Raw genomic sequence first — 23,300 nt, 5'->3', positions numbered from 1 at the left:
GCTCTGGTGGTTGCTACTGCCTGCTCTGTGTCACATGCCATGGAGCCCTTTATTAAACAGTAATCGAGGTACGGGAATACGGTGATGCCCGCTTTCCTTATGTTGGCAGCCACCACTGCCAAGACTTTCGAGAAGACCCTTGGGGCTATAGAGCGCCCAAAGGGCAACACTTTGTATTGGAAGTGTAGGTTTCTTATAGTAAACCTCAGGAATCGTCTGTAAGACGGATGTATTGTGATATGAAAGTACGCGCCCGGAGGTCAAGGGTGGACAGCCAATATCCCTTCTCCAAGGCAGAAATGATGGTGACTAGGGTTACCATCTTTAACTTTGATAACGAACAAATCTATTGAGTTTTCAGACATCTAAAATCAGTCTCCACCCCTGACTTCTTGATGGTCAGAAGTAGTAGGAGTAGAACCCCTTCCCCCTGTGTTTTGGTGGGACCTCTTCTATAGCCTCTAGTTGTAGGAGGTGCTGTGCCTCTTGTACGAGCACATGTTCATATGAAAGGGGTCCCTGAAGAGGGATGGGGGGTTGGGTTGGGTTGGTGATGGGGAGTGGTAGTAAAATGGGATGCAATAACACCCATGTGTCTGTGGTGATGGTCCACAATGCTGCATAAAATGCAGCAACTCTGCTGCCAAATGGTGTACAGGATTTGTCAGAGGTTTGCTTGTATCTGTTCTGTCTGGGTCGACACCTGTAGTCATAATGCCTTGGCTGTTGATTAAACGGGGCTGGTTTATAGCTCTGTGTGAAAGATCTTCCCTTTTTCTTCTTATTCATAGGTACATGTATGCCTAAGGTCTTCAGAGTGGGTCTTGAGTCCTTCAGTATATGGAGGGAGGCATTGGTGGATTTATCTAACAGCTTTGTGCCCTCAAACAGTAGATCTTCCACCATAGATCATACCTCCCTTAGGAAGCTGGACAACTGGAGCCACGAAGCACACCTCATGACGATTGCTGAGGCTAAGGACCTTGAAGCCGTGTCCACTAAATCTAGTGTGGCTTGTAGGGCTGTTCTGTTCTGGTGATCAGTGACACTTCCTTCATGTTCACATTGTATTGTTCTTTTTTGTTATCAGAAAGATTTGTAATGAAGGTTGACAGCTGATTGAATATGAGGTATGTGTACTTTGCAAGGAGTGCCACGTAGTTTGTGATTCTGAGTTGGAGGCTAGTGGATGAGTAGGCTTTTCTACCCATGACATCCAGGCGCTTCCAGTCCTTGTGGGCCTGTGTGCATGGCCTACTGCTTGCCCTTTTGGTTGGCTGCTTCAACCATTAAAGAATTCGGTGTGGGGTGCAAGAATATGAATTGCGCATTTTTGGGGGCTACAAAGAATTTGCAATTGGATCTTTTGCCAATGGATGGGACTACTGATGGCATCTGCCACAGGATTTTGGCAGGGTCCATGAGTGCTTTGTTCGTAGAGATTGCTACCATAGCCTGTGGCGAGGCGTGCAAGATATTCATGAGCTTCTGCTGAGTAACTGGACATATTGCTGTCAACTATGCCTGAGTGACTGTCAGACTCTTAAAAAGTTCCTGCAAGGACTGGAAATCATCCCCTGCATTGGGTAGTGGGGGCATGATTGTGTCTGAGTGACAAGGATGGAAGGTGCTCAGTTGGTGGTGAGTCCATTGTTCTCTCTGCACCTGTGACATCCATTTCCTCCTCTTTGTCTGAGAAGCTAGAATGATCAGGGGATTGCCTCGGGAGGACCTGGGGTTGAAGAACCTGCAGGATCTGGAATTGTTAAAGTCTATAAGCCACTCACAGTCCTGGTATGGCCAATTGGGTGGCATGGGTGGTGGGAGCAATTGAGGCTGTTGCCACTATAGCCCTTTTTTTTTTTTTTTTAAATAGTTTGGGTGACAAGGTTCTGGCAGTACTCCTTTGTTTAGGCCTATCATCATCATTGCTCAGTAGCGGGGGCGCCAAGTCAGATGTCAAAAAGAGACTAAACCTTGAGGTATTTGGGGTGCCATATGTGCCAAATAGTGGCATCCCTGGTCCTGATGCCACCATCAGCTCTGCTGCTGAGGTAAACTGAGGCATATGTGGTGGGGGAAGCAGTATGTGCCCCAGGGCTATATGAGTTGTCAGTGCTGGTAATGAGATTGGAGACAGTGCCACATGCTTCTTGTGCACATTTGTGCACTTAGTTGGTGCCAACTCTAACTACTTGCACTGTGGCATTAGATGTCGGCACCGAAAGCGCTCTCTCTGATGCCGCTGTCAGCACTTCCCCAGGTGGCACTGACCACGCTCCAGTCAATGCTGCTGATGGCAGCTTGAGCACTGCTGATTACAGGGCTGTGGTGGTGTGTCACGTTACTGGATTTTGAGGGGAGCAGCCAGATCACTTCTGCACTCATGGGGGGGGGGGGGTTTACCCCAAAAGTTGGTACAAAGGGGGCCATGTGAGGTGTCAAATGAAAGCTTACTTTCTTCTGATTCTATATATGCTATTCATGTAATTGTATAATGTCTATGTGGATACTGAATGTTTCTCTGTATGTGGTTGAGCAATGGGCGAAGAAGCTCAGCCTATGGACATGCTAATGAGCAAGTCTCCATAGAACAATAGCCCTCTATAGGGCAAGGACACACCTCAAGAATGGTGACTGATACCTAAGGGCTACCAGCAGGAAACACAGGGATAGGCCACTGGCCAGGTGACCTGCTGCAGCCAAGAGGAGACCAGGAAGGAGATATGAAAAGTCCCATGTGGCATGCTCCATTTTGTCTTCAGATCTGTACCTGACCCCAGATGCGGCCTCGCAGGGAATCACGAGCCGGAAAGAAATGTGGACCCATCCTGACATAGGGTGTACACTAAGGACTTTTAAGCCACCAGTTATAACATCTCTGCTGCAAGCCTGCATCGAGAACTGGGAGATTCAATGCATGTAATGTATGATACTTTAACAACCTTACTCTCATGCTTTTCTTTCTTTTAGTAATAAACCTTTAGATTTTTAGATTCTAAAGGACTGGCTCAGCATGGTTTGTAGGTAAGATTCAGAGTGTAAATTGACCTGGGAACTGTGGCTGGTTTCTTGGGACCAGAAGAACCCATTCAGGGTAGGTGAGAGTGGGTTCTAAAACCCCTCATCAGTGTGTTAGGCCTGGGGTTGTTTGGGGCACGGAGAGAGCTGGAGTGTCGGAGGGGTTTTGCTTGTGAGGCTTCTGGCTGGCCAGACAGGCAGCTGAAGCACTCCGTGGGACTGGTTTGTGGCCTATTTGGGAAAGTCTCCAGTCTGGGGGCTGTAAGGAGCCGCGAATTTGAGCGAGTCACCCTGAGCGGACGCCCTCGGCTATGCCCAGACCCAGCCCGGTCCATCACATGGTGCCACTGACAGCACATTCGGTGGTACTGCTGATGGCAGCTTTGCCGGTACCAGCATGGAGCTCCTCTGCTTTGGCTCCACACTCGGCTTAAGGGGAGAAGGTTGGACTGGCTTTTGTGAGCACTGGTCCAATTCCCCATCTGTTTCTCCGGTGCCTTAGCCACAATGGGCATGGAGACAGTCTTGTTACTTGCAGAGTGCTTCTTCAGTGGGAAGTCAGAACTCACTGAGGAGCAGGACCTCTTCTTGGGCGTTTGAGCCCTGTCTTGATCCCTAGGCTTGAGGGGGAGGTTTCCCCGCTAGCCTGAGCCTCCCTAGGAAACATGAGTGTGGGGAGCATTTTACCATATTCAAGTGAAGCTCTTGAGTCTCTCTCTAGCTGCATCATTTTAAGATGAAGCTCTCTGGCTTTCCTTGTCCTGCTGGTCAATTTCAAGCAGTGTTTCCACTGCTGTGTATTGTGTTGTTGACTGAGGCAGTGGACACGCTGAGAATGTCCATCTGAAATAGAAATGGAGACCTTACAGGATTTGCACTTTTTGAATCCTGGAGAACAAGGCATGTCCTGGGAAAAGTCCCTTTGAGGTGGTCTCTTCTGTGGAAGACTGCAGTTCTGTGCAGGCAGTAAAGAAGGCGAAGTTACTCACCTTGGTGCAGTAACTATCATTCTTTGAGAAGTGTGTCCCCCTGGGTGCTCCATTGTAGGTGCTGGGCTTGCCCCAGCGCCGCAGTACGGAGATTTTCGCTTCAGTCGTTGGCCGGACTGCACATGCGCGGAGAGTGTCTCACAGCGCTTGCGCTCTTTCGCACCACTTGGTGAGGTTCCAGACAGTTCCTTGAACCCGCCTAAGGATCTGGAAAACAGAGGGACATAGACTCCAAAGTGGGGAGGTGGGTGGGTAGTGGAGCATCCACGGGGACACACATCTCGAAGAACAACAGTTTCTGCAGCAAGGTGAGTAATTTTGCTTTCTTCTTTGAGTGATGTCCCTTTGGGTGCTCCACTGTAGGTGTCTGCACAGCAGTATCCCACCATACAAAGGTAGGTGGGATTCGGAGCCCCTTATTCATTGGCAGATGAAAGGACTGCGGCTGCCACGGAATTATCAGGCAGTCATTTACGCTGGATGGCGTAGTGTTTTATGAAGGTGTGATGGGAAGCCCACATGGCTGCCCTACAAATATCTTCAAGGGAAACACCTCTCAAAGGCAGTGGAAGCTGATATGGCTGTAGTGGACTGGGCTCTAGGGCATTCAGGGAGTGGTATTTCCCGTATGGTGTAGTACTGGGTTATGCAGGATACAATTATGTTAGCTATTCTTTTAGATGAAATGGATTTTCCCCTTGACCTTTCTGCCAGAGAAAGGAGGAGCCGGTCTGTCTTTCTAAAAGGTTTAGTGCGGTCTATATAGAAAGCTAGAGCCCTGCGTACATCTAGAGTATGAAGGGCTGCTTCATGAGGGGAAGCATGGGTCTTGGGGTAGTATGAGGGCAGTATAACAGGCTCGTTGACGTGAAATTTGAAGCAGACCTTAGGGATGAAGTCTGGGTGATGTCTAAAGATGACAGTCCTTCTGGAAAATGGTGTATGGGGGTACCACCAATGTCAATAGCTCGCTGGCTCTGCAGGCAGAGGTGATGGCAAGTAGAAACACCAACTTCTTGGTTAAGAGCTGGAGAAGTATTGTGGCTAATGGCTCGAAAGATGGAGCTGTGAGAGTTCATAAAACTAGGTCCAAATTCCATAGTGCGGGAGGCGTCCAAAGGGAAGGGGGCTCAAATTAGTTAGCCCCTTGAGGAACCTCTTTGTGAGGGGGTGAGCAAATATGGAATATCCCTCAATTGGTTGTCAAAAAGTTGCCATTGTCACGAGATGTACTCTAAGTGATGCTAAGGCCAATCCTGTTTGTTTCAGCTCCATTATGTAGTCCAGTATATTGTGGATAGGAGTACTGTGAGGGTCGATGCAGTGTTTGGAGCACCAAGTGGGAAATCTCCAATTTGCGAGGTAAGTATTTCTTGTATTTTGTCGCCTACTATCAGGACATCTTTTACATTATCTGATCATAACATTTTGGCAGCATTTGGCCATCTAGGTACCATGCTGTGAGGTGCAGTGTGAGAAGCTGTGGGTGCAGAAGGCGACCATGGTCCTGAGTGACTAGATCCGGGAGCAGTGGTAACTGGTATGGAGGATACCAGGACAGTTGTAGGAGGAGCGGGAACCAGTGTTGCCTCACCCATGTTGGAGCTACCAATATGATTGTGGCCCAGTCCATCTTGACCTTCTGAAGAACTCTTGGAATGAGTGGTGGGGGGGGGGGCGGGGAGGCGTATATCAGGGGACCCTTTCAGCTGATAAGAAGTGCATCTGCCAGGTAGTGGCGACCAAGTCCTGCTCTGGAACAATAGCAGCAACATTTCCTGTTGTTTAGGTCACAAAGAGGTCGATAAGTAGTGTCCCCCATCAGCAAAAGAGGGAATGGAGGACTCCATGGTGAAGCTCCCATTCGGGATCTGACATGAAGTTCCTGCTGAGGGAGTCCACTGTTGTGTTGTTGATGCCAGGTAAGTATGATACCACAAGAGCGATGTTGTCGGTGATGCGCTAATTCCAGAGTCAGACCGCCTCTTCACATATGGATCGTGAACGTGCACCTCCCTGGCAATTCATGTAATACATCATTGCTACATTGTCTGTTAGGATTTTTACTGTGTAGTTGCATATTTGATTGCGGAAATGTTTTCAAGCATTGGTGACGGCCCTGAGCTCCAGAAGGTTTATATGAAGCAGTGTCTCGTGGGGTGCCCAGTGGCCCTGTATAGAGACTCCACCCATGTGTGTGCCCCAACCCATGAGGGAAGCATCTATAGTAATCTGATATCACGGTAGTGGTTGGAGGAAGAGCATGCCTGACAGCAAATGCTTGTCTATGGTCCATCACTCTAGGGAGGCGATGACCTTGGGTAGAACACTCACTATTCTGTGTACATCTCAAGTGGTGTGGTTGTGAACAGTGCCCAATCAATGTTGTAGAGCGTGGAAATGTAGTCTGGAATGAGGGACTACGAAAGTTGTAGCGGCCATATGGCCCATAAGCTTGGGAGCTGTGAGCACCGTACCATGCATTTGGCTCGGAAGTTATCTATCAATATTTGGATTGAATGAAATCTGGCCAAGGGTAGGAATGCTTTTGCTACAATGGAGTCTAGTCACGCTCCAATAAACTCCAAGTCCTGGGTAGGTTGTACAGTGGATTTGTCCTTGTTCACGAATAGGCCTAAGGACTGGAAAGTTTGTCGGGTGATGTTGAGCATCATGAATACTTGCAAGGAGGTTAGACCTTTTATAAGGCAGTCATTTAGATAAGGGAATATAACAATCCCCTTGTGTTGCAGGTGAGCAGCCACTACTGAGAGCGTTTTCGTAAACACTCTGGGGGAAGTGGAGAGTCCAAATGGTAGGACACGGATTTGGAAGTGGTCTTCACCAACAGTGAAGCAGAGGAACCGTCTGTGTGCTGGATGAACTGTAATGTAGAAATATGCATCCTGTAGGTCAAGAGCAGCAAACCAGTCGTTCTGGTCCAGGGATGGGATTATCGATGCCAGGGTTAACATCTTGAAACACTGTTTTCAGAGATATTTGTTTAACTGTCTGAGATCCAATTTAGGTCTGCATCCCCGTTTTCTCCTGTACTAGGAAGTAATGGGAATAAAAGCCTTTCCCTTTGAAATGATCGGGCACCCTTTCCACCGCACCAATTTCTAGTAGATGGTTGATCTTGGCGCACAGTAGATCTTCGTGAGAGGGGTCCCTGAAGAGGGACGGGTTTGGTGGAGTTGTGGGAGAGATGTATAGGAATGGCATGGCATAACCGAATTGGATTATCTCCAATACCCATTTGTCATTGATAATATCTGCACACTGGTGGTAGAATGGGCGCAAGCGATGGTGAAACAAAGAGGTACTCATGACTGATGGGTAGATTGGTAACACTGGTTGCATGCTCTCAACCAAGCAGTCAAACCTGCTGCTTCGGATTGGATTGTGTTTGTGGGCAATTATTCTGGTTACGGCATCTGGGAGGCTGGTGACGTTGGCGTGATTGGTTGAAGGAGCGGTGTTGCTGCTGCCACTGCTACCTGGTATGGGTGTAATCATAGTGCCTCTGGAAAGGAGTGTAGCGCCTTCTCCTGAAGGGTAGGGTGTACATCCCTAGAGTTCTGAGAGTCGATCTAAAATCCTTACTTGAGTGCAGAACCGTGTCAGTCTTTTCAGCAAAAAGATTGTCTCTCAAATGGTAAATCCTCTACTTTCACTTGCAGGTCCTTGGCGGTGGCCTGGAGGTACGAAGCCCTCTGCATCACAACTGCCATGGCCGTCACTCGTACTGCCGTGTCCGCTACGTCCATTGCTCTTTGCAAGCTGGCTCTGGTGGAAGCGTAGCCCTCTTGAATAATAGACTTTAAGATGGACCTTTTGGACTCGGGCAAGGACTCCATCAGTATAGTGAGTTTGGTATAATTATCGGAATTATGGTTTGATAAGTGTGCGAGGTAATTGGCTATCCGAAGGAGAAGGGTCGATGATGTGTAAACTTTCCTCCCAAATAAATCTAGTCTTTTTGCGTCCTTGTCTGTCGTCTGATTTCTGTATTGGGGGGGCCTTTACTCTTTCTTGTGCCGTGTCAACAACTAATGAGTTAGGATGCAGGTGTGTAAATAGAAACTCCAACCCTTTAGGTGGGACGAAGCATTTCTTATCAGCCCTTTTATTTGTTGGGAGTGCAGACACTGGAGATTGCTATAGTTCATTGGCAACTTCCAGTATGGCCTCATCAAGTGGGATGGCAAGTTTGGCGCTCTCAGATGTCTGAAGATTCTTGAGAAGACAATGTTGCTTTATTTCAGTAAGCTGAATCTCCTGGGACACTGCGACTCTTTTAAAAAGGTCTCGGAACTGCCTGAGATCATCGGGGGGAGAGGTATCCCTTGGGATGACTGCCTCATCTGGCGAGGAAGACGACTGGTCAGTGGGCGATATCTCAGGTTGCTGAACCTCTGGTACAACTGGTTGTTCCACCTCCATTTCAGATAGGGGAGGGAGCAGAGATATCAGCTCTTGAGTCAAGCGGGGTGGGTCGAGCACTGGTGAGTGTCTGGAGGGTGAGTAGCCTGCATGGGTCTCAGAAAAGGCTGCGGGTAGATGTGCAGCTTATAGCAAACCTTGGTTCTTGCTACATTTTAAAATGCAGAGCTGCAGTGGGGGGGCTTATGGACCCAGCGAGAGCCAAGACTGAGCAGTCCTAGCTTCCACCTATCCAGGACTGCAGCAGCTCTGCATTTTAAATGTAGTGAGAGACACCTGGCTCTTACTACATTTAAAATGCAAAGCCACAGTGGCCCCAACTCTATACTAGCTTGTGCCGGTCTGGGACCTACCCCTCCTGTGACTCTGAAGTTTAAATGTAGGAGGAGCTGGGCTGTCTGCGCACCAGGCTCCTACTACATTTAAACTGCAGAGTTGCAGCGGGAATAGATCCTGGACAGCACAAGCTGGGGAAGAGCACCTTACCATATCAACTAATTGTGTAATCGATTCAAATTGTATCAACTACATGATTAGTTAATTACCTGCTTCTTAACATCTTTAGTAAACATTCCAGCTGGAGAAAGAAGGGAGATTGTGAGTTGAAATGATAGGGAAAGAGAACTATGGGAGTCTACCCTTCCAGATCTTTTCAGGTCAGAACAGCACTATGTTGGAGTGGGAAGCTGGACTCAGCATGAGGAAAGGGACTATAGAAGGAGGCTATACATAGATGAAGGAAACAGAATAGTAAATAAAGTAGGAGATTGAGGAGGGGCTAAATCACCAAAAGGCTGACTGGAGAGAGGGTAAAAATGGAGGAAAAGAGCAGCTTGCAAACTGCAAGGATCTGAGAGCTTCCTTTCTTTGAAAGAGGTTTTTTCTTTAATTCTTTTTTCATCACTTCACAGACTCAGACATTCTAATAATTCACTAATTGAATAACAATCCTGCAACCTCAATATATAGATAAGCACTAAGACCCCAATCCTGCAGAGACTTACACAAGCACTTAACTCAATGAACTACTCATAGTGCATTAAAATAAATGAAACACAATGGGGCAATAGAGAATACCATAAAGAGCACTATTGAAAATCCTAAAATTAAACACATTAGACCATGGCTACTCAACACATGGCTCGTTTGCAGCCCATGGTGTGGTTTGGTTTACACAGGGCTCAACATGTGGCCCATGGATGGGATCCTTTGAACATGGCCTCCACTGGGAACACACTCCACAACAGCGAGGCATGTCCCAGACAGGGTGAGCACTGAAAGATGCAAGCGGACCAGCTGGCTGGAACAGACGGATACAGTGTGTCAGCATTTCTAACCCTCAGGGAGGAGGTGCCAGGAGTGCCGGGACATTGTGGGAAGCTTGCTGCTTAGTCTTGTGGACAGAGCCTAAGAGGTGCTGACTGGCTCACAATGGCCACATTTGGGCCTGGCGCCATGGCTTAAAGCCCATCAGTGTGAAAGAAGCTATTTGCATATACAGCTGGTCCCCGAGTTGCAAACAGTTGACTTACGACCATTTGCAGTTACAACTGAAGCTGTCGTAAATGGCGGACCCCGAGTTACAAACGCGATCCGCGCTTACGAACAGCGCAGTTGCGTACAACTCTATGGGGTCCGACTTACGAACTGAGTTACGACCAATTGCTTGGTCCGTAACAGGTTCGTAAGTCGGGAAGAGGCTTATATATTTCCATGTATAAGCAACCACATTTAAGTTGTGGCCAACAGCATGTGCTGTATCATTGTGGCTCCCAGAGCTTCCAAAGTTGAGAAGCCCTGGATTAGACAATACTTCAAATTAATATTGTGCCTTTCTCTCAATGATCTAAAGTATCTTATAGATATTCAGTCTTACAAAAAAAAATCACTGAAATTATCATTGCATTAGGGATGGAGAAACTTAGGAATATTAAAATGAACTGCCCAAGTTTATATGAAATCTGTGACAAAGCTAGAAGATATAACCTATATCTTTCAGCTCCTGGTCTCATTTCTATATTCTAGATTGGATTTATTATATTCAGATTTATCTATGAGTATATTATATCTCCTCTCAGAATAGGTAACAAAAATCAGACTCTCTTATCTCAGGTAATTAGTTAACATTAACTTAGAATGTTATTGTATTGGTTTATCATCTGAACAGTAGAATTGTTTTTCTGTGCAAACAGAGGACATATTAATTCCATAAACCCTGATAAAAACAGACAGACAATGTAGTACCTTAAATGAAAGTGTTTCGTACCTGGTCAAATTGAAGATCTTCACCTCTTTGAAGAGATCTTGATAAGAGCTTTTCCTAGAAACAGAATGAAAATCATTATAAAGTGTGAAAGATGCAATTAGTTCAAAACTTGCAACAAGTTAAACAAGCAAATGTGATGTAACATAGGTTGATTCCAGGTTTTTATACCTATTTTATGAAAATGTAAATGGGCATACAGTCTGAATACTAGTTACATTTCCAGCTGGAAGAGATCAGAGATGAACAAGCTATTTTGGTGGCTCAGTTGTGGCACTATACCCTATCAATCACAAAACCTGGAATTTCTGAATTCCAGAAGCTATAGAGGTCTTTTTCTTCACCAGAGACTGAAGAAAGATGAATGTCATGCTGCTCCATCTGGATAGCTGATGTTGAGTGAAAACTTGACTTCTAAGGAAACCCCATCCAGCTCTCCTAAGTGCAGCATATTAATGATCATATGAGAGAGATACTTTTTGCATCCCTACTGCAATGAAGAAAAAAATTGCTATACAAATCAAACATCTCTAGTCCAGCACACTCTGGTCTGGCATCATTTATGGTCTGGCACGATTTTAGTTAGTCAGTTGTCTGCTTATCATGGATGTTGCCAAGTTTCCTGCAGACCCATGAAGTTTGTTTACAGCCACCAGTCCTGACTCTCAGTAGTTTGTGCTGCTATTTAGCTCTAAATTATGCCTTATTGTCTTCTAAGAGACCAGCAAGCAGTGTAAGTGCTGGTAATGTTGCTAAGCATCAAATATTTTTTCTTTATCTACTTATTTCCTTGTGCCAGTACAGTAAAGTTGTGTAACAACACTAACACTTTGTTATGAAGAGAGCTTTAGCTAGGTGTAAGCTTATATAAGGTGTATCAGTACAGTCATATATTATTAAGCAGCATTGCAACCGCTGTTCCATTTATTCATTTCAGTGAAATAAAAATAAGATCCTCTCTCTACAATATTGACCTCCTATAGTTCTGCAAATTCTCTGGTTCAGCATTAGTCAGGTTGTGAGGGTGCCAGATTAGAGAAGTTGAACCTGTAAAATTAAATTATGATGCCTGTTATAAGTACACTTTCATTTGAGATCTCAATGCATTGAGCCAGCAAGCTGGACTGAAAATCAACCACAATAAGACAAGTATCATGACCTTTAATATTGCCTCACCATCACCAGTATGGATAGAGGATTATGTTCTCACCAACATAGAAACATTCACATATTTGGGCAGCTTCATCAGTCAGGTCAGTGGAAGAAGCCAGGACATCCAAAACAAAATCAATAAACCCAGAAACATTTTCAGGAGCTTAAATATAGTCTACAAATAATCAAAATACAATACCAAATTAAACTCAAGATTTATCAGAGCTGCCTACTTTCAACATTACTTTATAGTGAAGACTTCTGAGAAATGAGATAATATGGAATGTCAAAACTGTCTTCATTATATTCAACCTGCCTCAGAAAAAACCTCCCTATCTTTTGGCCCAGAATAATCTCAAACTAAGATCTCTAGATACAATGCAGCCAAAAGGATCAAAGCACCATCACTGTAAAGAGGCTTGGAGATGGATTAGCCATGTACTTTGGATGGAAACTGATTCCATTCCCTGAGTAGCAATAAGATGGACAAAGGCAAGCAGCAAAAATGAGACTGCCCCAAAACAACATGATGAAGAGCAGTGCAAGGCAAGCTGAAAAACTTGGGGCACAGCTGTGAAACCACTGAAAGACTTGCCAGAAACAAACAGGAGTGGAAGAGCTTCATCACTGCCCCAAGTGCCAGAGACATAATAGTAACATGATAATGATAATGGTGATTACATTTGAGATAGCCTTGAAAAGGAAAAATACAATAATATTAGACTACAGTTATGAGTTTGTATCAGTACCTCATGATAAACAATCATAAAGTTAATGACTTGTGAAAATGTATTAATGATAAAATGATATAATAAATATTAAAGGAAAATAGTTCAAAATGAGAACAAAAGTACCCATTTAAAATACTTCTGAGTATTATGCTACTGTGTATGATTTACGATCTTCAAGATTAACCAAACTCATGATACCAAAAATACAACTTTAAGACTCTTCCCACAATGTCTAACCAATAAAGAAACAGCCATTAATTCCTTAGCGCAGCATTATTCTGTAGGCCCTGATCTACTTGTTAATATTCCAGACCAAAGCAAGATTCCATACTAATGGACATAAGTGGGTGACTGTCACAACAAATGAACAGAAAGTCAACACCACTAGCCTGATGGAAAAAGGAGTACAGTTCCACTAATTACATAGTAGGATAGATAACAGGGAGAGAGAAAAAGAAAAGAAAAGAAAAGAAAAGAAAAGAAAAGAAAAGAAAAGAAAAGAAAAGAAAAGAAAAGAAAAGAAAAGAAAAGAAAAGAAAAGAAAAGAAAAGAAAAGAAAAGAAAAGAAAAGAAAAGAAAAGAAAAGGAAAAAGGAAAAAGGAAAAAGGAAAAAGAAATTCAACCTCCTAATTTAACTGGTAGAAAAGAAGAAGAAAAGAATTCCCAGCCATTGGGAACCACAAGCTCAATGCATGGGAAAACAGACTCTGTCAAACTAACCTGATCTTGTTTGAGGAGATTATACATTTTGTTGATAAAGGAAACAGTGTAGATGTTACATAGTTAGATTTCTATCATGTGTTGACTTGGTACTGCATAACATTTTGATTAAAAACTAGACATATAATTAACATGCCACACATTAAGTGGACAAAATAGTAGCTAATGGGTTTCAAAATGTAACTGTAATCAGAAAATTATAATTGGACAGATGTGTGGTCCTGTGGGGAGCATTTCTTGGCTTTATACTATTAAACTGGAAGAGAACAAAATCACCACTGATAAAGCTTACAAACGACAAGTCACTGATACAGTGTGATTTGGATTGCTTGGTGAGTGTGATGCAAACAAACAATAGTCTTATACAAAGCTGGGGGTACCTTTCCCAGGATGAGTCTGGTATCGCCTCTCTTTCATTAATGAACATTATATTTTCACGTGTTCTAAACAATTCACTGTGATAACATATCTTTATGAGTATGGTATTTATTACATGCCCCAACAGTTATTTCTTTTTGGCAGATAAAATGCACACATATTTTACACTTAGACAATGCAGAGCTATAGTATTTTCCTGATTCAGTACTTTTTTCATATCAGGGCCACCAAAAAAAATTACAAATGCAGAATATTGCCCCCCGCCTCCCCAACACACACACACACACACACACACACACACACACACACACACACACACACACACACACACACACACACAACTACTTTTAAAAGTGCAATATAAAATCATGATTATAATCAGGGCTCGACAAATTCTGGAAAACCCTACTCGCCAGACAAAAAAGGGACTCACCACCCTCCCCCCAAAAAAGTGTTTTTAATAGCATAAATTCCTAATAAGAATAAGAACAGTAATTACTAAGTTATTAATAAATATCTTATAAACCTCTACCTTTTCCCTCTGCTGCCATGTCTCCTCCGCTTGCTCCATCAGCTCCCCTGGTGCCTGCTGCCCCGCAACCCCTCACACTCCCCTGCTGTCCTCCCCTGCCCCTCTCACTGCCCTCAGCCTTCCTGAGTCCTGCCCCCCTCCACCAGCCCTTCTCTCCCCCCTGTGCCCACTTCTCCAGTAGCCCTACTCTGATCTGATCCTCATCCCCTGTCCTAACACCTCCCCTGCCTCTCTCCTCTGGTGATGGTCCCTCTCCTGCAGGTGTCTGCCCTTCTGCTTCACCCCCAGAATCCCTTGGTACCTGCACCCTCCTGGTGCCTCCCCCTTCCCTCACTGTCCCTGCCCGCTTTGCTCTCTTTTTCCCTGATGCCCACCCCCTCACCACCCTCTGCCCCCATTCCCCTCATGCCCCTGTGCCCTCACACATGACTTGCTCCATCCCTGCCTTCCTCATGCCCACCCCTTCTTTCTAGCCTTCTCCCAGCACCTCCCCCTCTCCCCCCTAGCCCCCAGTGCCCTTACTCTCTCCTCTCCCAAAATCACCCTGTCTCCCCTCCCACTGACACCTCCCCTCCTGCCCTTTACCTTATTGTCTGCATTTGGCCCCCTGGCATTTGTCTCTCCTTCACCCTGTCCCTTGGTGCCTTCCCCTTTCTTCCTCTTCTTCTCCTGACCACCTCCCCTCCCCTCCCCTCAGCACAAGCCCCTTCCCCAAATATTTTCCCCTCCCCACAGTCCAATGCAGCTCAGCCCAGCCCCTTCCCCTCCCCCAGGGCCAGCTCTAGGTTTCTTGCTGCCCCAAGCAAAAAAATTTTGTCCCCCCCCCCTTTTTTTGTTGTCTTTTACACATTTGCATTTTGCAATGGGTTTTTTTTGGTTTGTTTTCATTTTTGTCCCGGCCTTTTAGCCCTATAAATAGCAAATAGCATTTTCATTTGTTTTTTTCCATAAAGGCAAAGGCGCTTCAGTGAACTCCCCCTTTCACTCCCTGCTGGGTCACAGCAGCCTTTTCCCTGCCCTGTCCAGCCCCTCCCTATGGACAAGCACCCATCACTCCCGACCCACAGGGGAAACAGGGTGCAGGGACAGCACAGAGCCAGAGGGGTGCAGGGAACAGTGTGGGGGGGTACAGGGGTGGCATGGGGAATGGCAGGCACAGAGCCAGAGGGACGCAGGGTGCAAGGTGCGGTGAGGCATGGGGAATGGGACGTGGGGAATGGGAGGGGCAGAGGGATCGGGGTCTAAGGGCAGTGCAGGGAAGGGGCAGCACAGAATTGGTGGCAGGGATCGGAGGGGAGGTTACAAGGGTGGTGCAGAGCCAAAGAGTCACAGGGAAGAGGGAGAGCAGAGCGTCCGGGGTACAGGGGAGCAGGGTGCAGGGGAGGCATGGGGAACGGGCGGCACAGAGACAAAGTGGTGTGGGGCAGATGCAGTGAGCCGGGTGGTCGGCCGGGAGCGGCCTCTCACCGGCAAGGGGGTTGGGGCCATGGCAGGACTGGAGCCGGCGGGGCGGGGCCTGGCTGCGCCGCAGACCGCTCCAGGGTCCACGCAGCCAGAGCCGAGCTGCTGCCGTCCTTTAAAATCAGCAGAGCCATGTCACGTCAGCGCCCTGGCGTCTGCCGCCATCCCGCCTCCTCGCGCCGGAGCTGCATACAGGCAGCCCAGCGCTGAGAATCACTGTGCTTCCCCCTTCCCGGCAGTGCTCCACTCCTCCGCCTGGCCGGCGGATCGGATAGGGCCACGCTGGCCATAGTGCAGGCTTTGGCCAGCCCATCACAACTGCCCACCGGGCCAGTCCGCCCCTGCACTCGCCAGCTGATAAAATCTACTCGCCACAGGCAAGCGCATTTGTCGAGCCCTGATTATAATAATCAAAGCTGGTACTTATCTATCTAGTATACAATTTCTTTGGATTGTTTACTTCAGAAAGGTTACAACACTATTTGTTTATTTACTTTTCCCCACTCCTTTGCTAAAAAAATACAGTATTTTTACAGTACCCAAAAGGAAGATATGACATTTTACAGAACAAGTCATCTGAAGAATTTACACTTTCGTTGTAGATGACACTGCTAACTAATAGTTAGGAGAACTGGGGGTAAAGGAGGACAAGAGTTATACTAATAAGCTCTTATGTTTATTCAGTTTTAACATTTGAGCATCTTGGTGGCTCTGAGTGAGCAAAATATAGTAAGAGCACTAGGAAAGTATTCTATATATGGGGCCGCCTGAATCCCCTTTTTAAAAATGAAAAAAAAAAACCCTGAATTAAGTCCAAAAATGAATATTAAAAATTGTAGGCCAAATCCTGAAGGCTTATGTAGCTCATAAAATTCTCAATGAAATAATCAGAAGTTTCTATTGAAATCAGGAATTATGATTTAGTCCACTAGTCGATTTTTCACTGACTATGCTAGTGTTACTTTTGTATCTTACTAAAAGCACCTGAAAGAGTTTAAAGACAGGAGGTTTACAGAAACTTCAGTTTATGTAACAGTCACTAATGCTTCACATGTGCAAGGTTATGCATTACTATATTTGATAGGCAAAAAGGACAAATTAAATAAAAGCACTACATAGGTCAGCATCAGTTATTGTATAACAAAATTTTCAGAGGGGTAGGTAGCCAAGTTAATCTGTAACAGGAAAAACTTAAAAAACAACAAATAGTCTGGTAGCACTTTAAAGACTAACAAAATATGTAGATGGTATCATGAGCTTTCATGGGCACAGCCCACTTCTTCGGATGACCAGTCTGAAGAAGTGGGCTGTGCCCTAGAAAACTCATGATACCATCTACTTGTTTTGTTAATCTTTAAAGTGCTACCAGACTATTTGCTGTATTACAAAAGGTCGTCAAGAACAGTCATTAAACTGGGACTCCAGTAACCAAGATATGTTTTTAATATCAGAGATGATGAAACATTTACTGAATATGTATTACAAAAGGCAACATCTGACTGGCCAGCGAAGGTTCCAATATTTGTTCAAATATACTATACGAGAAGATTTGGGGGCTGATTAAGCAGCTGCGGTATGTGCTGCTGCACAGCTTATGGGGAACCTTGGAGGCCATGCACCCCACCCACCAGCTTCTCCCGAGGGCAGAGGGGAGGGAGCGTGTGCATGCTACCTGCTGACTTCTAGCCAGGGAAGGAGGAAGGAGAGCAGGGGAATGCAGGTCTCCTGCTGGCACTTCCCAGGCCCAGTCCAGAGTTGCGGGGACTGCATAGCATCCAACAGTTGTTTGCCAGGGCAGGCTAGGATGGTGGGTTCTGCCAGCTTACACTTGCAGCCCCTCTGGTCATTCTTCCCATGCTTGCTGCCATCTACGGCCATGGGTAAGTATAACTGTCCTTGCTCTCATGTCTCTCACTTTTAGTTCGATATGAAACAATAGCATTCCATGCATATCCCACTGACCCTGCTTTAAGTTATGACAAGAAGAAGTGGCATACTAAATTCGGTGGTCCTAGTTCTTATTTAGGAGGAGTTCTTGAACAAGCCAACTGACAGACAGGTGCATATTTCCTAAAATATATAGATAGATAAACTGCTGAGGTTGGGATTAATTCAATATAACTTCTCAAATCGAAGTTGAAACTTGAAATTTTAATAAGATACCTCTACAATTTATAAGTATTTTTTTTAGCAAATGATTTACAGAGCTCAACTTATAGCCACATCAAAAATGTACAAATTCTAACAATTCTACAGAAAAATGCAGACAACTTTTTTTCAGTTCCCAAGTAAAGGGAAGTCAGAGCCTGGGGGCACCAACGAAGGAGAGAAGAAGTCTTTAAAATATTCAGTTTCAGAATTAAATGGAGATTACTACAAATCGTGTCTAGGGAAAGGTTACTTACTAGTAACTTTTGTTCTTTGAGGCTTGCCCTGTTCATTCCCATTTTGGAACTCGTACAGCAAACATTGAACTTGCAGAAATTCCATCTAAACCATATCCAATATAGCTGCACGGGCATTCTTTAGTAAAGTCAGCATAAGGGATTGCAACGTGAGAGAGTCAAGCCAACTCCATTCTTTCTGAGCTGCAGAATCCAAAATTTTTATACAACTATGTGGAAGAAGAGAAAGTAGGCAGGAAATGTGATTGCACAGCTAACTCTGAAGTAGGAATAAGAGATCCTCCGGAATAGGGCTTTATTCCGGAGGATCGGGCCAGTCTAGACGCTTTTTTCCGGCTTTTCCCCAAGCCGGGAAAAAAGCAGCGGACATCTTTATTTAAATCCCGCGGGGGATATTTAAATCCCCCGCGGATTTCCCTATTCTGAAGTTGAAAATTAGCATACCCCTTCCGAAAAAGGGGCCAGTGTAGACGTAGCCCCAGAGTCAATATGCCTTGGCTTGCTCTACAACCTTTTGCCTATGTAAGTGTGTGAGTGCCTGAGGGCATGTATGAATGTGTGTGTAAATGGACTAATGAATGTATGTGTTTGTGTGGGTGAGAGACAGCTCAAACCCCTTGGCTACATCTAGACTGGCATGATTTTCCGCAAATGCTTTTAATAGAAAAGTTTTCCTTTAAAAGCATTTTCAGAACAGAGCATCTAGATTGGCACGGACGCTTTTCCGCAAAAGCACTTTTTGCGGAAAAGCGTCCGTGCCAATCTAGACGCACTTTTCCGCAAAAAAGCCCCGATCGTCGTTTTCGCGATCGGGGCTTTTTTGCGGAAAACAAATCTGAGCTGTCTACACTGGCCCTTTTACGCAAAAGCTTTGCGCAAAAAGGACTTTTGCCCAAACGGGAGCAGAATAGTATTTCCACAAGAAGCACTGATTTCTTACAGCAGGAAGTCAGTGCTTTTGTGGAAATTCAAGCGGCCAGTGTAGACCGCTGGCAAGTTTTTCCGGAAAAGCGGCTGATTTTCCAGAAAAACTGGCCAGTCTAGACACAGCCCATTAGTTTAACTTTATAATGGCATTCAATGACTGCTCAATCCCCTTGGGTATGTCTACACTTGCCCCCTAGTTCAGACTAGGGAGGCAAATGAAGCTTGCCGAAGTTGCTAAGAGGAGTAACAGTTAATTCGAGGAAAGGGTTTTGGATCAGACTACTGCGTCTACATGTGGCAAGTTAAATTGGGTGACCAGCATTTTAAAATGATGACCTGCTGCGAATATGCTAATCAAACACGGGATATTTAAATCCCGCGCATCATTAGCAACTTCGGTATGCTTCATTTGCCTCCCAGTCCGAACTAGGGGCCAAGTGTAGACATACCCCTTGGCTGCGTCTAGACTGGCATGATTTTGCGGAAATACTTTTAACGGAAAAGTTTTTCTGTTAAAAGTATTTCCGCAAAAGAGTGTCTAGATTGGCACGGATGCTTTTGTGCAAAAAGTGCTTTTGTGCAAAAGCATCCATGCCCAGTATAAACACGCTTTTGCGCAAGAAAGCTCCGACGGCCATTTTAGCTATCGGGCTTTCTTGCACAAAAAATTAAGGTGCCTGTCTACACTGGCCCTCTTGCACAAGTATTCTTGTGGGCTTATCCCTGAGCGGGAGCGTCAAAGTATTTGCGCAAGAAGCACTGAATTCTTATACTAGAACGTCAGTGGTCTTGCACAAATTCAAGCGGCCAGTGTAGACAACTGGCAAGTTTTTGCCAGTCTAGACGCACCCCTTGAGTTTAACCCTGTAGTGGACTGTTAATTCCTCATTTAATAAATCCATATGAATGTAACCCTGAGGTGATCTCTGGTGAAATTTGGGGTAACATATTACATCCCTAATCCTGAATGAGGATCATGGTGTCCAAAGGGCATTTTGATAGCACATTATCACCACTTGGTAGCTGGCAATATACATATGCTCAGAACCTGACAAATGTTTTTTCTTTCTAAAGAATGTTGGGAATTCATCCAGAGGTGAAACCATTGCAGAACTGAGATTATCATCTGATGATATGGCACAGGACCCTCCCAGTAGGATATTCATATTGACCAATGTCAAATGAAAAAGTTTGTGTTTGTTGCCTTGAGATTAAAGTCTATAGTTAAAGTGCTAATAGTGGTGTCACTGTGGGCAGAGCCACATGGGTTGGACCACAGCCACAAGAAAAGTGAAGAGAGGAAGATCTAGGTTTTGATTATGCTGACTTATCCAAATCCTCAAGGGCTCTTTATAGGCCATGATAATAGTTTCAAGGGATCATGAAAAATATCCTTCAGTGCCAAGAGACTTGAAGTCAAACCCTCTATGAGATCGGAGTGCAGAGGTTGACATCAGTGATGACTTGAGTGGCCTCCAAAACACAGTCTAACTGGTGTAGCCTTCTGAATGAGAAGCTCAGTGTTGAAGTAGCTGGAGAGAGTGCCAGCCTGGAGGATGACAAGTGAACTGGAGAAGCAGGAATCTTAAATCAGGAACTGAGTCTGGCTCCACTGAATCTGACTGCATACACAACAGTTGCAGTGCCAATGAAACTTATGCAAATGGTTCCAGCTCTTCAAGCATCAAGCCCCAAGAGATATATCAGTGCTTCTTATTTGGAACTCCCACAAAACCAGAAAAATGCACTTTCTTTTCTGCCTTTTCACAGCAGGTTGCACCGTATCAAGAAGCATTTCAGGAACAACAATGGGAGTTTGTATAGATGATATTTCATCTACCAGTAAACCTATTTCCAGTCTGTTGAACAAGTATAAATGGCATCAACATTGTCTATGCCAAAGACATCTGATAATATTTGATACAACTGACAGTTGTCAACCAAGTTCAAGATTCTGAAGATGCAGGTATTAGAATCCTTTCTGAAGAATGTGCTGGCTGCAAAGGTTTTTCCACTTAACTGTACTGGGTGAAAAAACCAACTGGGTAATTTTGAGCACTGTTCAGAGCCCTTGCAATGGCGAAAATGAAGCCTTCAGTATCTCATAGCAAAGGTAAGCACAAAGGTTTGCATGACATTCCTAATAATCTAAAGCTTGAATGAGCAGCAGATCAAGGTACACCACACTGCAAAGATAAATATGTTGCTCCAAACAAACTACTGGACAAATAAACGACTTCCTGAAACCACTGGCTTCAGTTATCGGTGCAGATCCAAGACAAATATTCTAAGTTCCTGGGGAGGGTTCTGGCAATTTAAAAATAAAAAAGTCACTAGTACAGGTTGAGCCTCTCTAGTCTGGCACCCTCGGGACCTGACTGGTGCTGAACTAAAGAATCTGAGGAATTATGGGAGGTCAACATTGTCCAGCAGCATTACCAACATTTCCACTGCTTTCTGGGATCTTATAAGATCGTGGTATCCAAGCAGTTGTGATAGTGAACTAGCCACACATAGCTGGGGCTAGCGTGTTGGATATTACAGTTATAACACATTTAGGGATAAATTAGAGCTAAATAAACATCAAAGAACACTGAGCACCAGGACTGATGACTGTAAACAAACTTTATGTGACCACAGGAAACTCGGCTACGTCCATGATAAGAGGACATCTAGCTAACTAAAATCATGCCAGACTCTCAGATGTTGCCAGACCAGAGTGCTGGACTAGAGAGGTTCAACCTGTACTAGCTAAAATAACTATAAAGGATTAAATGAACTGAGCTGTCTAAAATAAGGTAGTGCACCCAGATTCTCAGAGGCAGACATATCACAACTCTCTAATGCTCTTTGTGGTGGTAAAGAAATTGAAGCAATCAGATCCTGTTCTCCCTTAAATTGGCTCACAAGCTGAACACTGGTGTGAGTAAGATCTATCATACAGCCTCAAAAGACACACTTTTGTTGGAGGTTCCTGAGCTCAACACTAAGAGCCAAAAAGACACATGTACGAATGCACATGGGTCCACAAAGAAGAATGTCTATTTGTGTGAAAGAGGAAAATAAATTGGCAGTTGGGTTGTTATAACTTTTGTAAAATTCAGTTTTGCAATAATATAGTAGAGTATGGACTAAATCTCACAGTCCTTATCCACAAACAAATGAAAAACTACCACTAAGCTCACTGGGACTGCCTGGTTAGCTTCAGTTCATTGACTTCAATCTGAGTTTTCCTGAGAACTTTACATGAAAACTTGGAATTACAAATAAATAGCATTAAATTTTATATATTAATTTGCCTTATAAAATGAAATAAAATGGTACCTATCAAACTCAAGGTGCATTTAAAACTACAAGATGATAAATCATCTCAATCATATATATTAATAGTTGATTCAATCTTTTAAGAGCCAAACAGTATCTTTCCTCAAAACTATGTCTAAAGAAGTATCCCAATTCAAAACCACTCCAATTCTGTGAGAAGTTAAGCCTCTCAACATGCCTTTTCCCAACATTACTTACTTGGATGACGGAGTGAAAAATATGACTGCAAAATTTGTAGAGAACACTAACATAAGAGTAGTTACAAGCACTTTGGAGGATAAGATTAGAATTCAAAGTGATCTCGATAAATCAGAGATATGGTCTGAAATCAATAAGATGAAACTCAGCAAAGCACTACACATAAGGAAAACAAATACATAAACACAAAATGGATAATAAGTGGGCAGGTAGTAGTACCGCAGAAAAGGATCCAAGGGTTATAGTGGATCACAAACTGAAGGAGTCAAAAGCATGAGGCTGTTATGAAGAAGGCAAATGACACTCTACTATGTCATAAGAGCATTGTATTTAAGACACAAGAGGTAATTGTTCAGCTCTACTCAGCACTGGTGAGGCCTCAGCTGAAGTATTTTGTCTGGTTTCAGGTATCACACGTTAAGATGTAGATAAATTAATGAGAGCTCACTAGTACAGGTTGTGGAATCATCATCACTAGAGGTTTTTAAGCACAGGTTAGACAGACACTTGTCAGAGATCATCTCTGTATATTTAATCTACTTTCAGGGGGATGGACACAAAGACTTCTTCAAGTCCCTTCCAGACCCATGTGTCTGTATTTGTATACTCAAAGGGGAAAACAATGGCCTATTTAGGACTAATAGTATGAAAATGAGAACGTTATTTCCCACCGCCAGAATATTTTCAAATTCTACAAATCATAGCAATACATTTAAAGATACACAAATGTTTCATTTCCTAAGAGGTCATCTG

At 44.4% G+C, this 23,300-nt stretch overlaps 1 protein-coding gene across 12 annotated transcripts in view; it reads right to left on the bottom strand.

Annotated features, from left to right (window-relative positions):
• FRYL (FRY like transcription coactivator) overlaps positions 1–23,300 on the bottom strand; it is a 389,109-nt gene that overhangs the window by 212,601 nt on the left and 153,208 nt on the right. For all 12 annotated transcript variants that reach the window (XM_075930454.1, XM_075930453.1, XM_075930452.1 and 9 more), the window contains one exon: positions 10,723–10,776. In XM_075930454.1, the coding sequence (XP_075786569.1) occupies positions 10,723–10,776 (54 nt within the window). The remainder of the gene's footprint in view (positions 1–10,722; positions 10,777–23,300) is intronic.

The sequence above is a fragment of the Pelodiscus sinensis genome, chromosome 5 (assembly GCF_049634645.1).
Source record: "Pelodiscus sinensis isolate JC-2024 chromosome 5, ASM4963464v1, whole genome shotgun sequence".
Lineage (NCBI taxonomy): Eukaryota > Metazoa > Chordata > Testudines > Trionychidae > Pelodiscus > Pelodiscus sinensis.
Note: the sequence above shows the minus strand (reverse complement) of the source record. Positions and strands in the feature narration are given on the sequence as shown.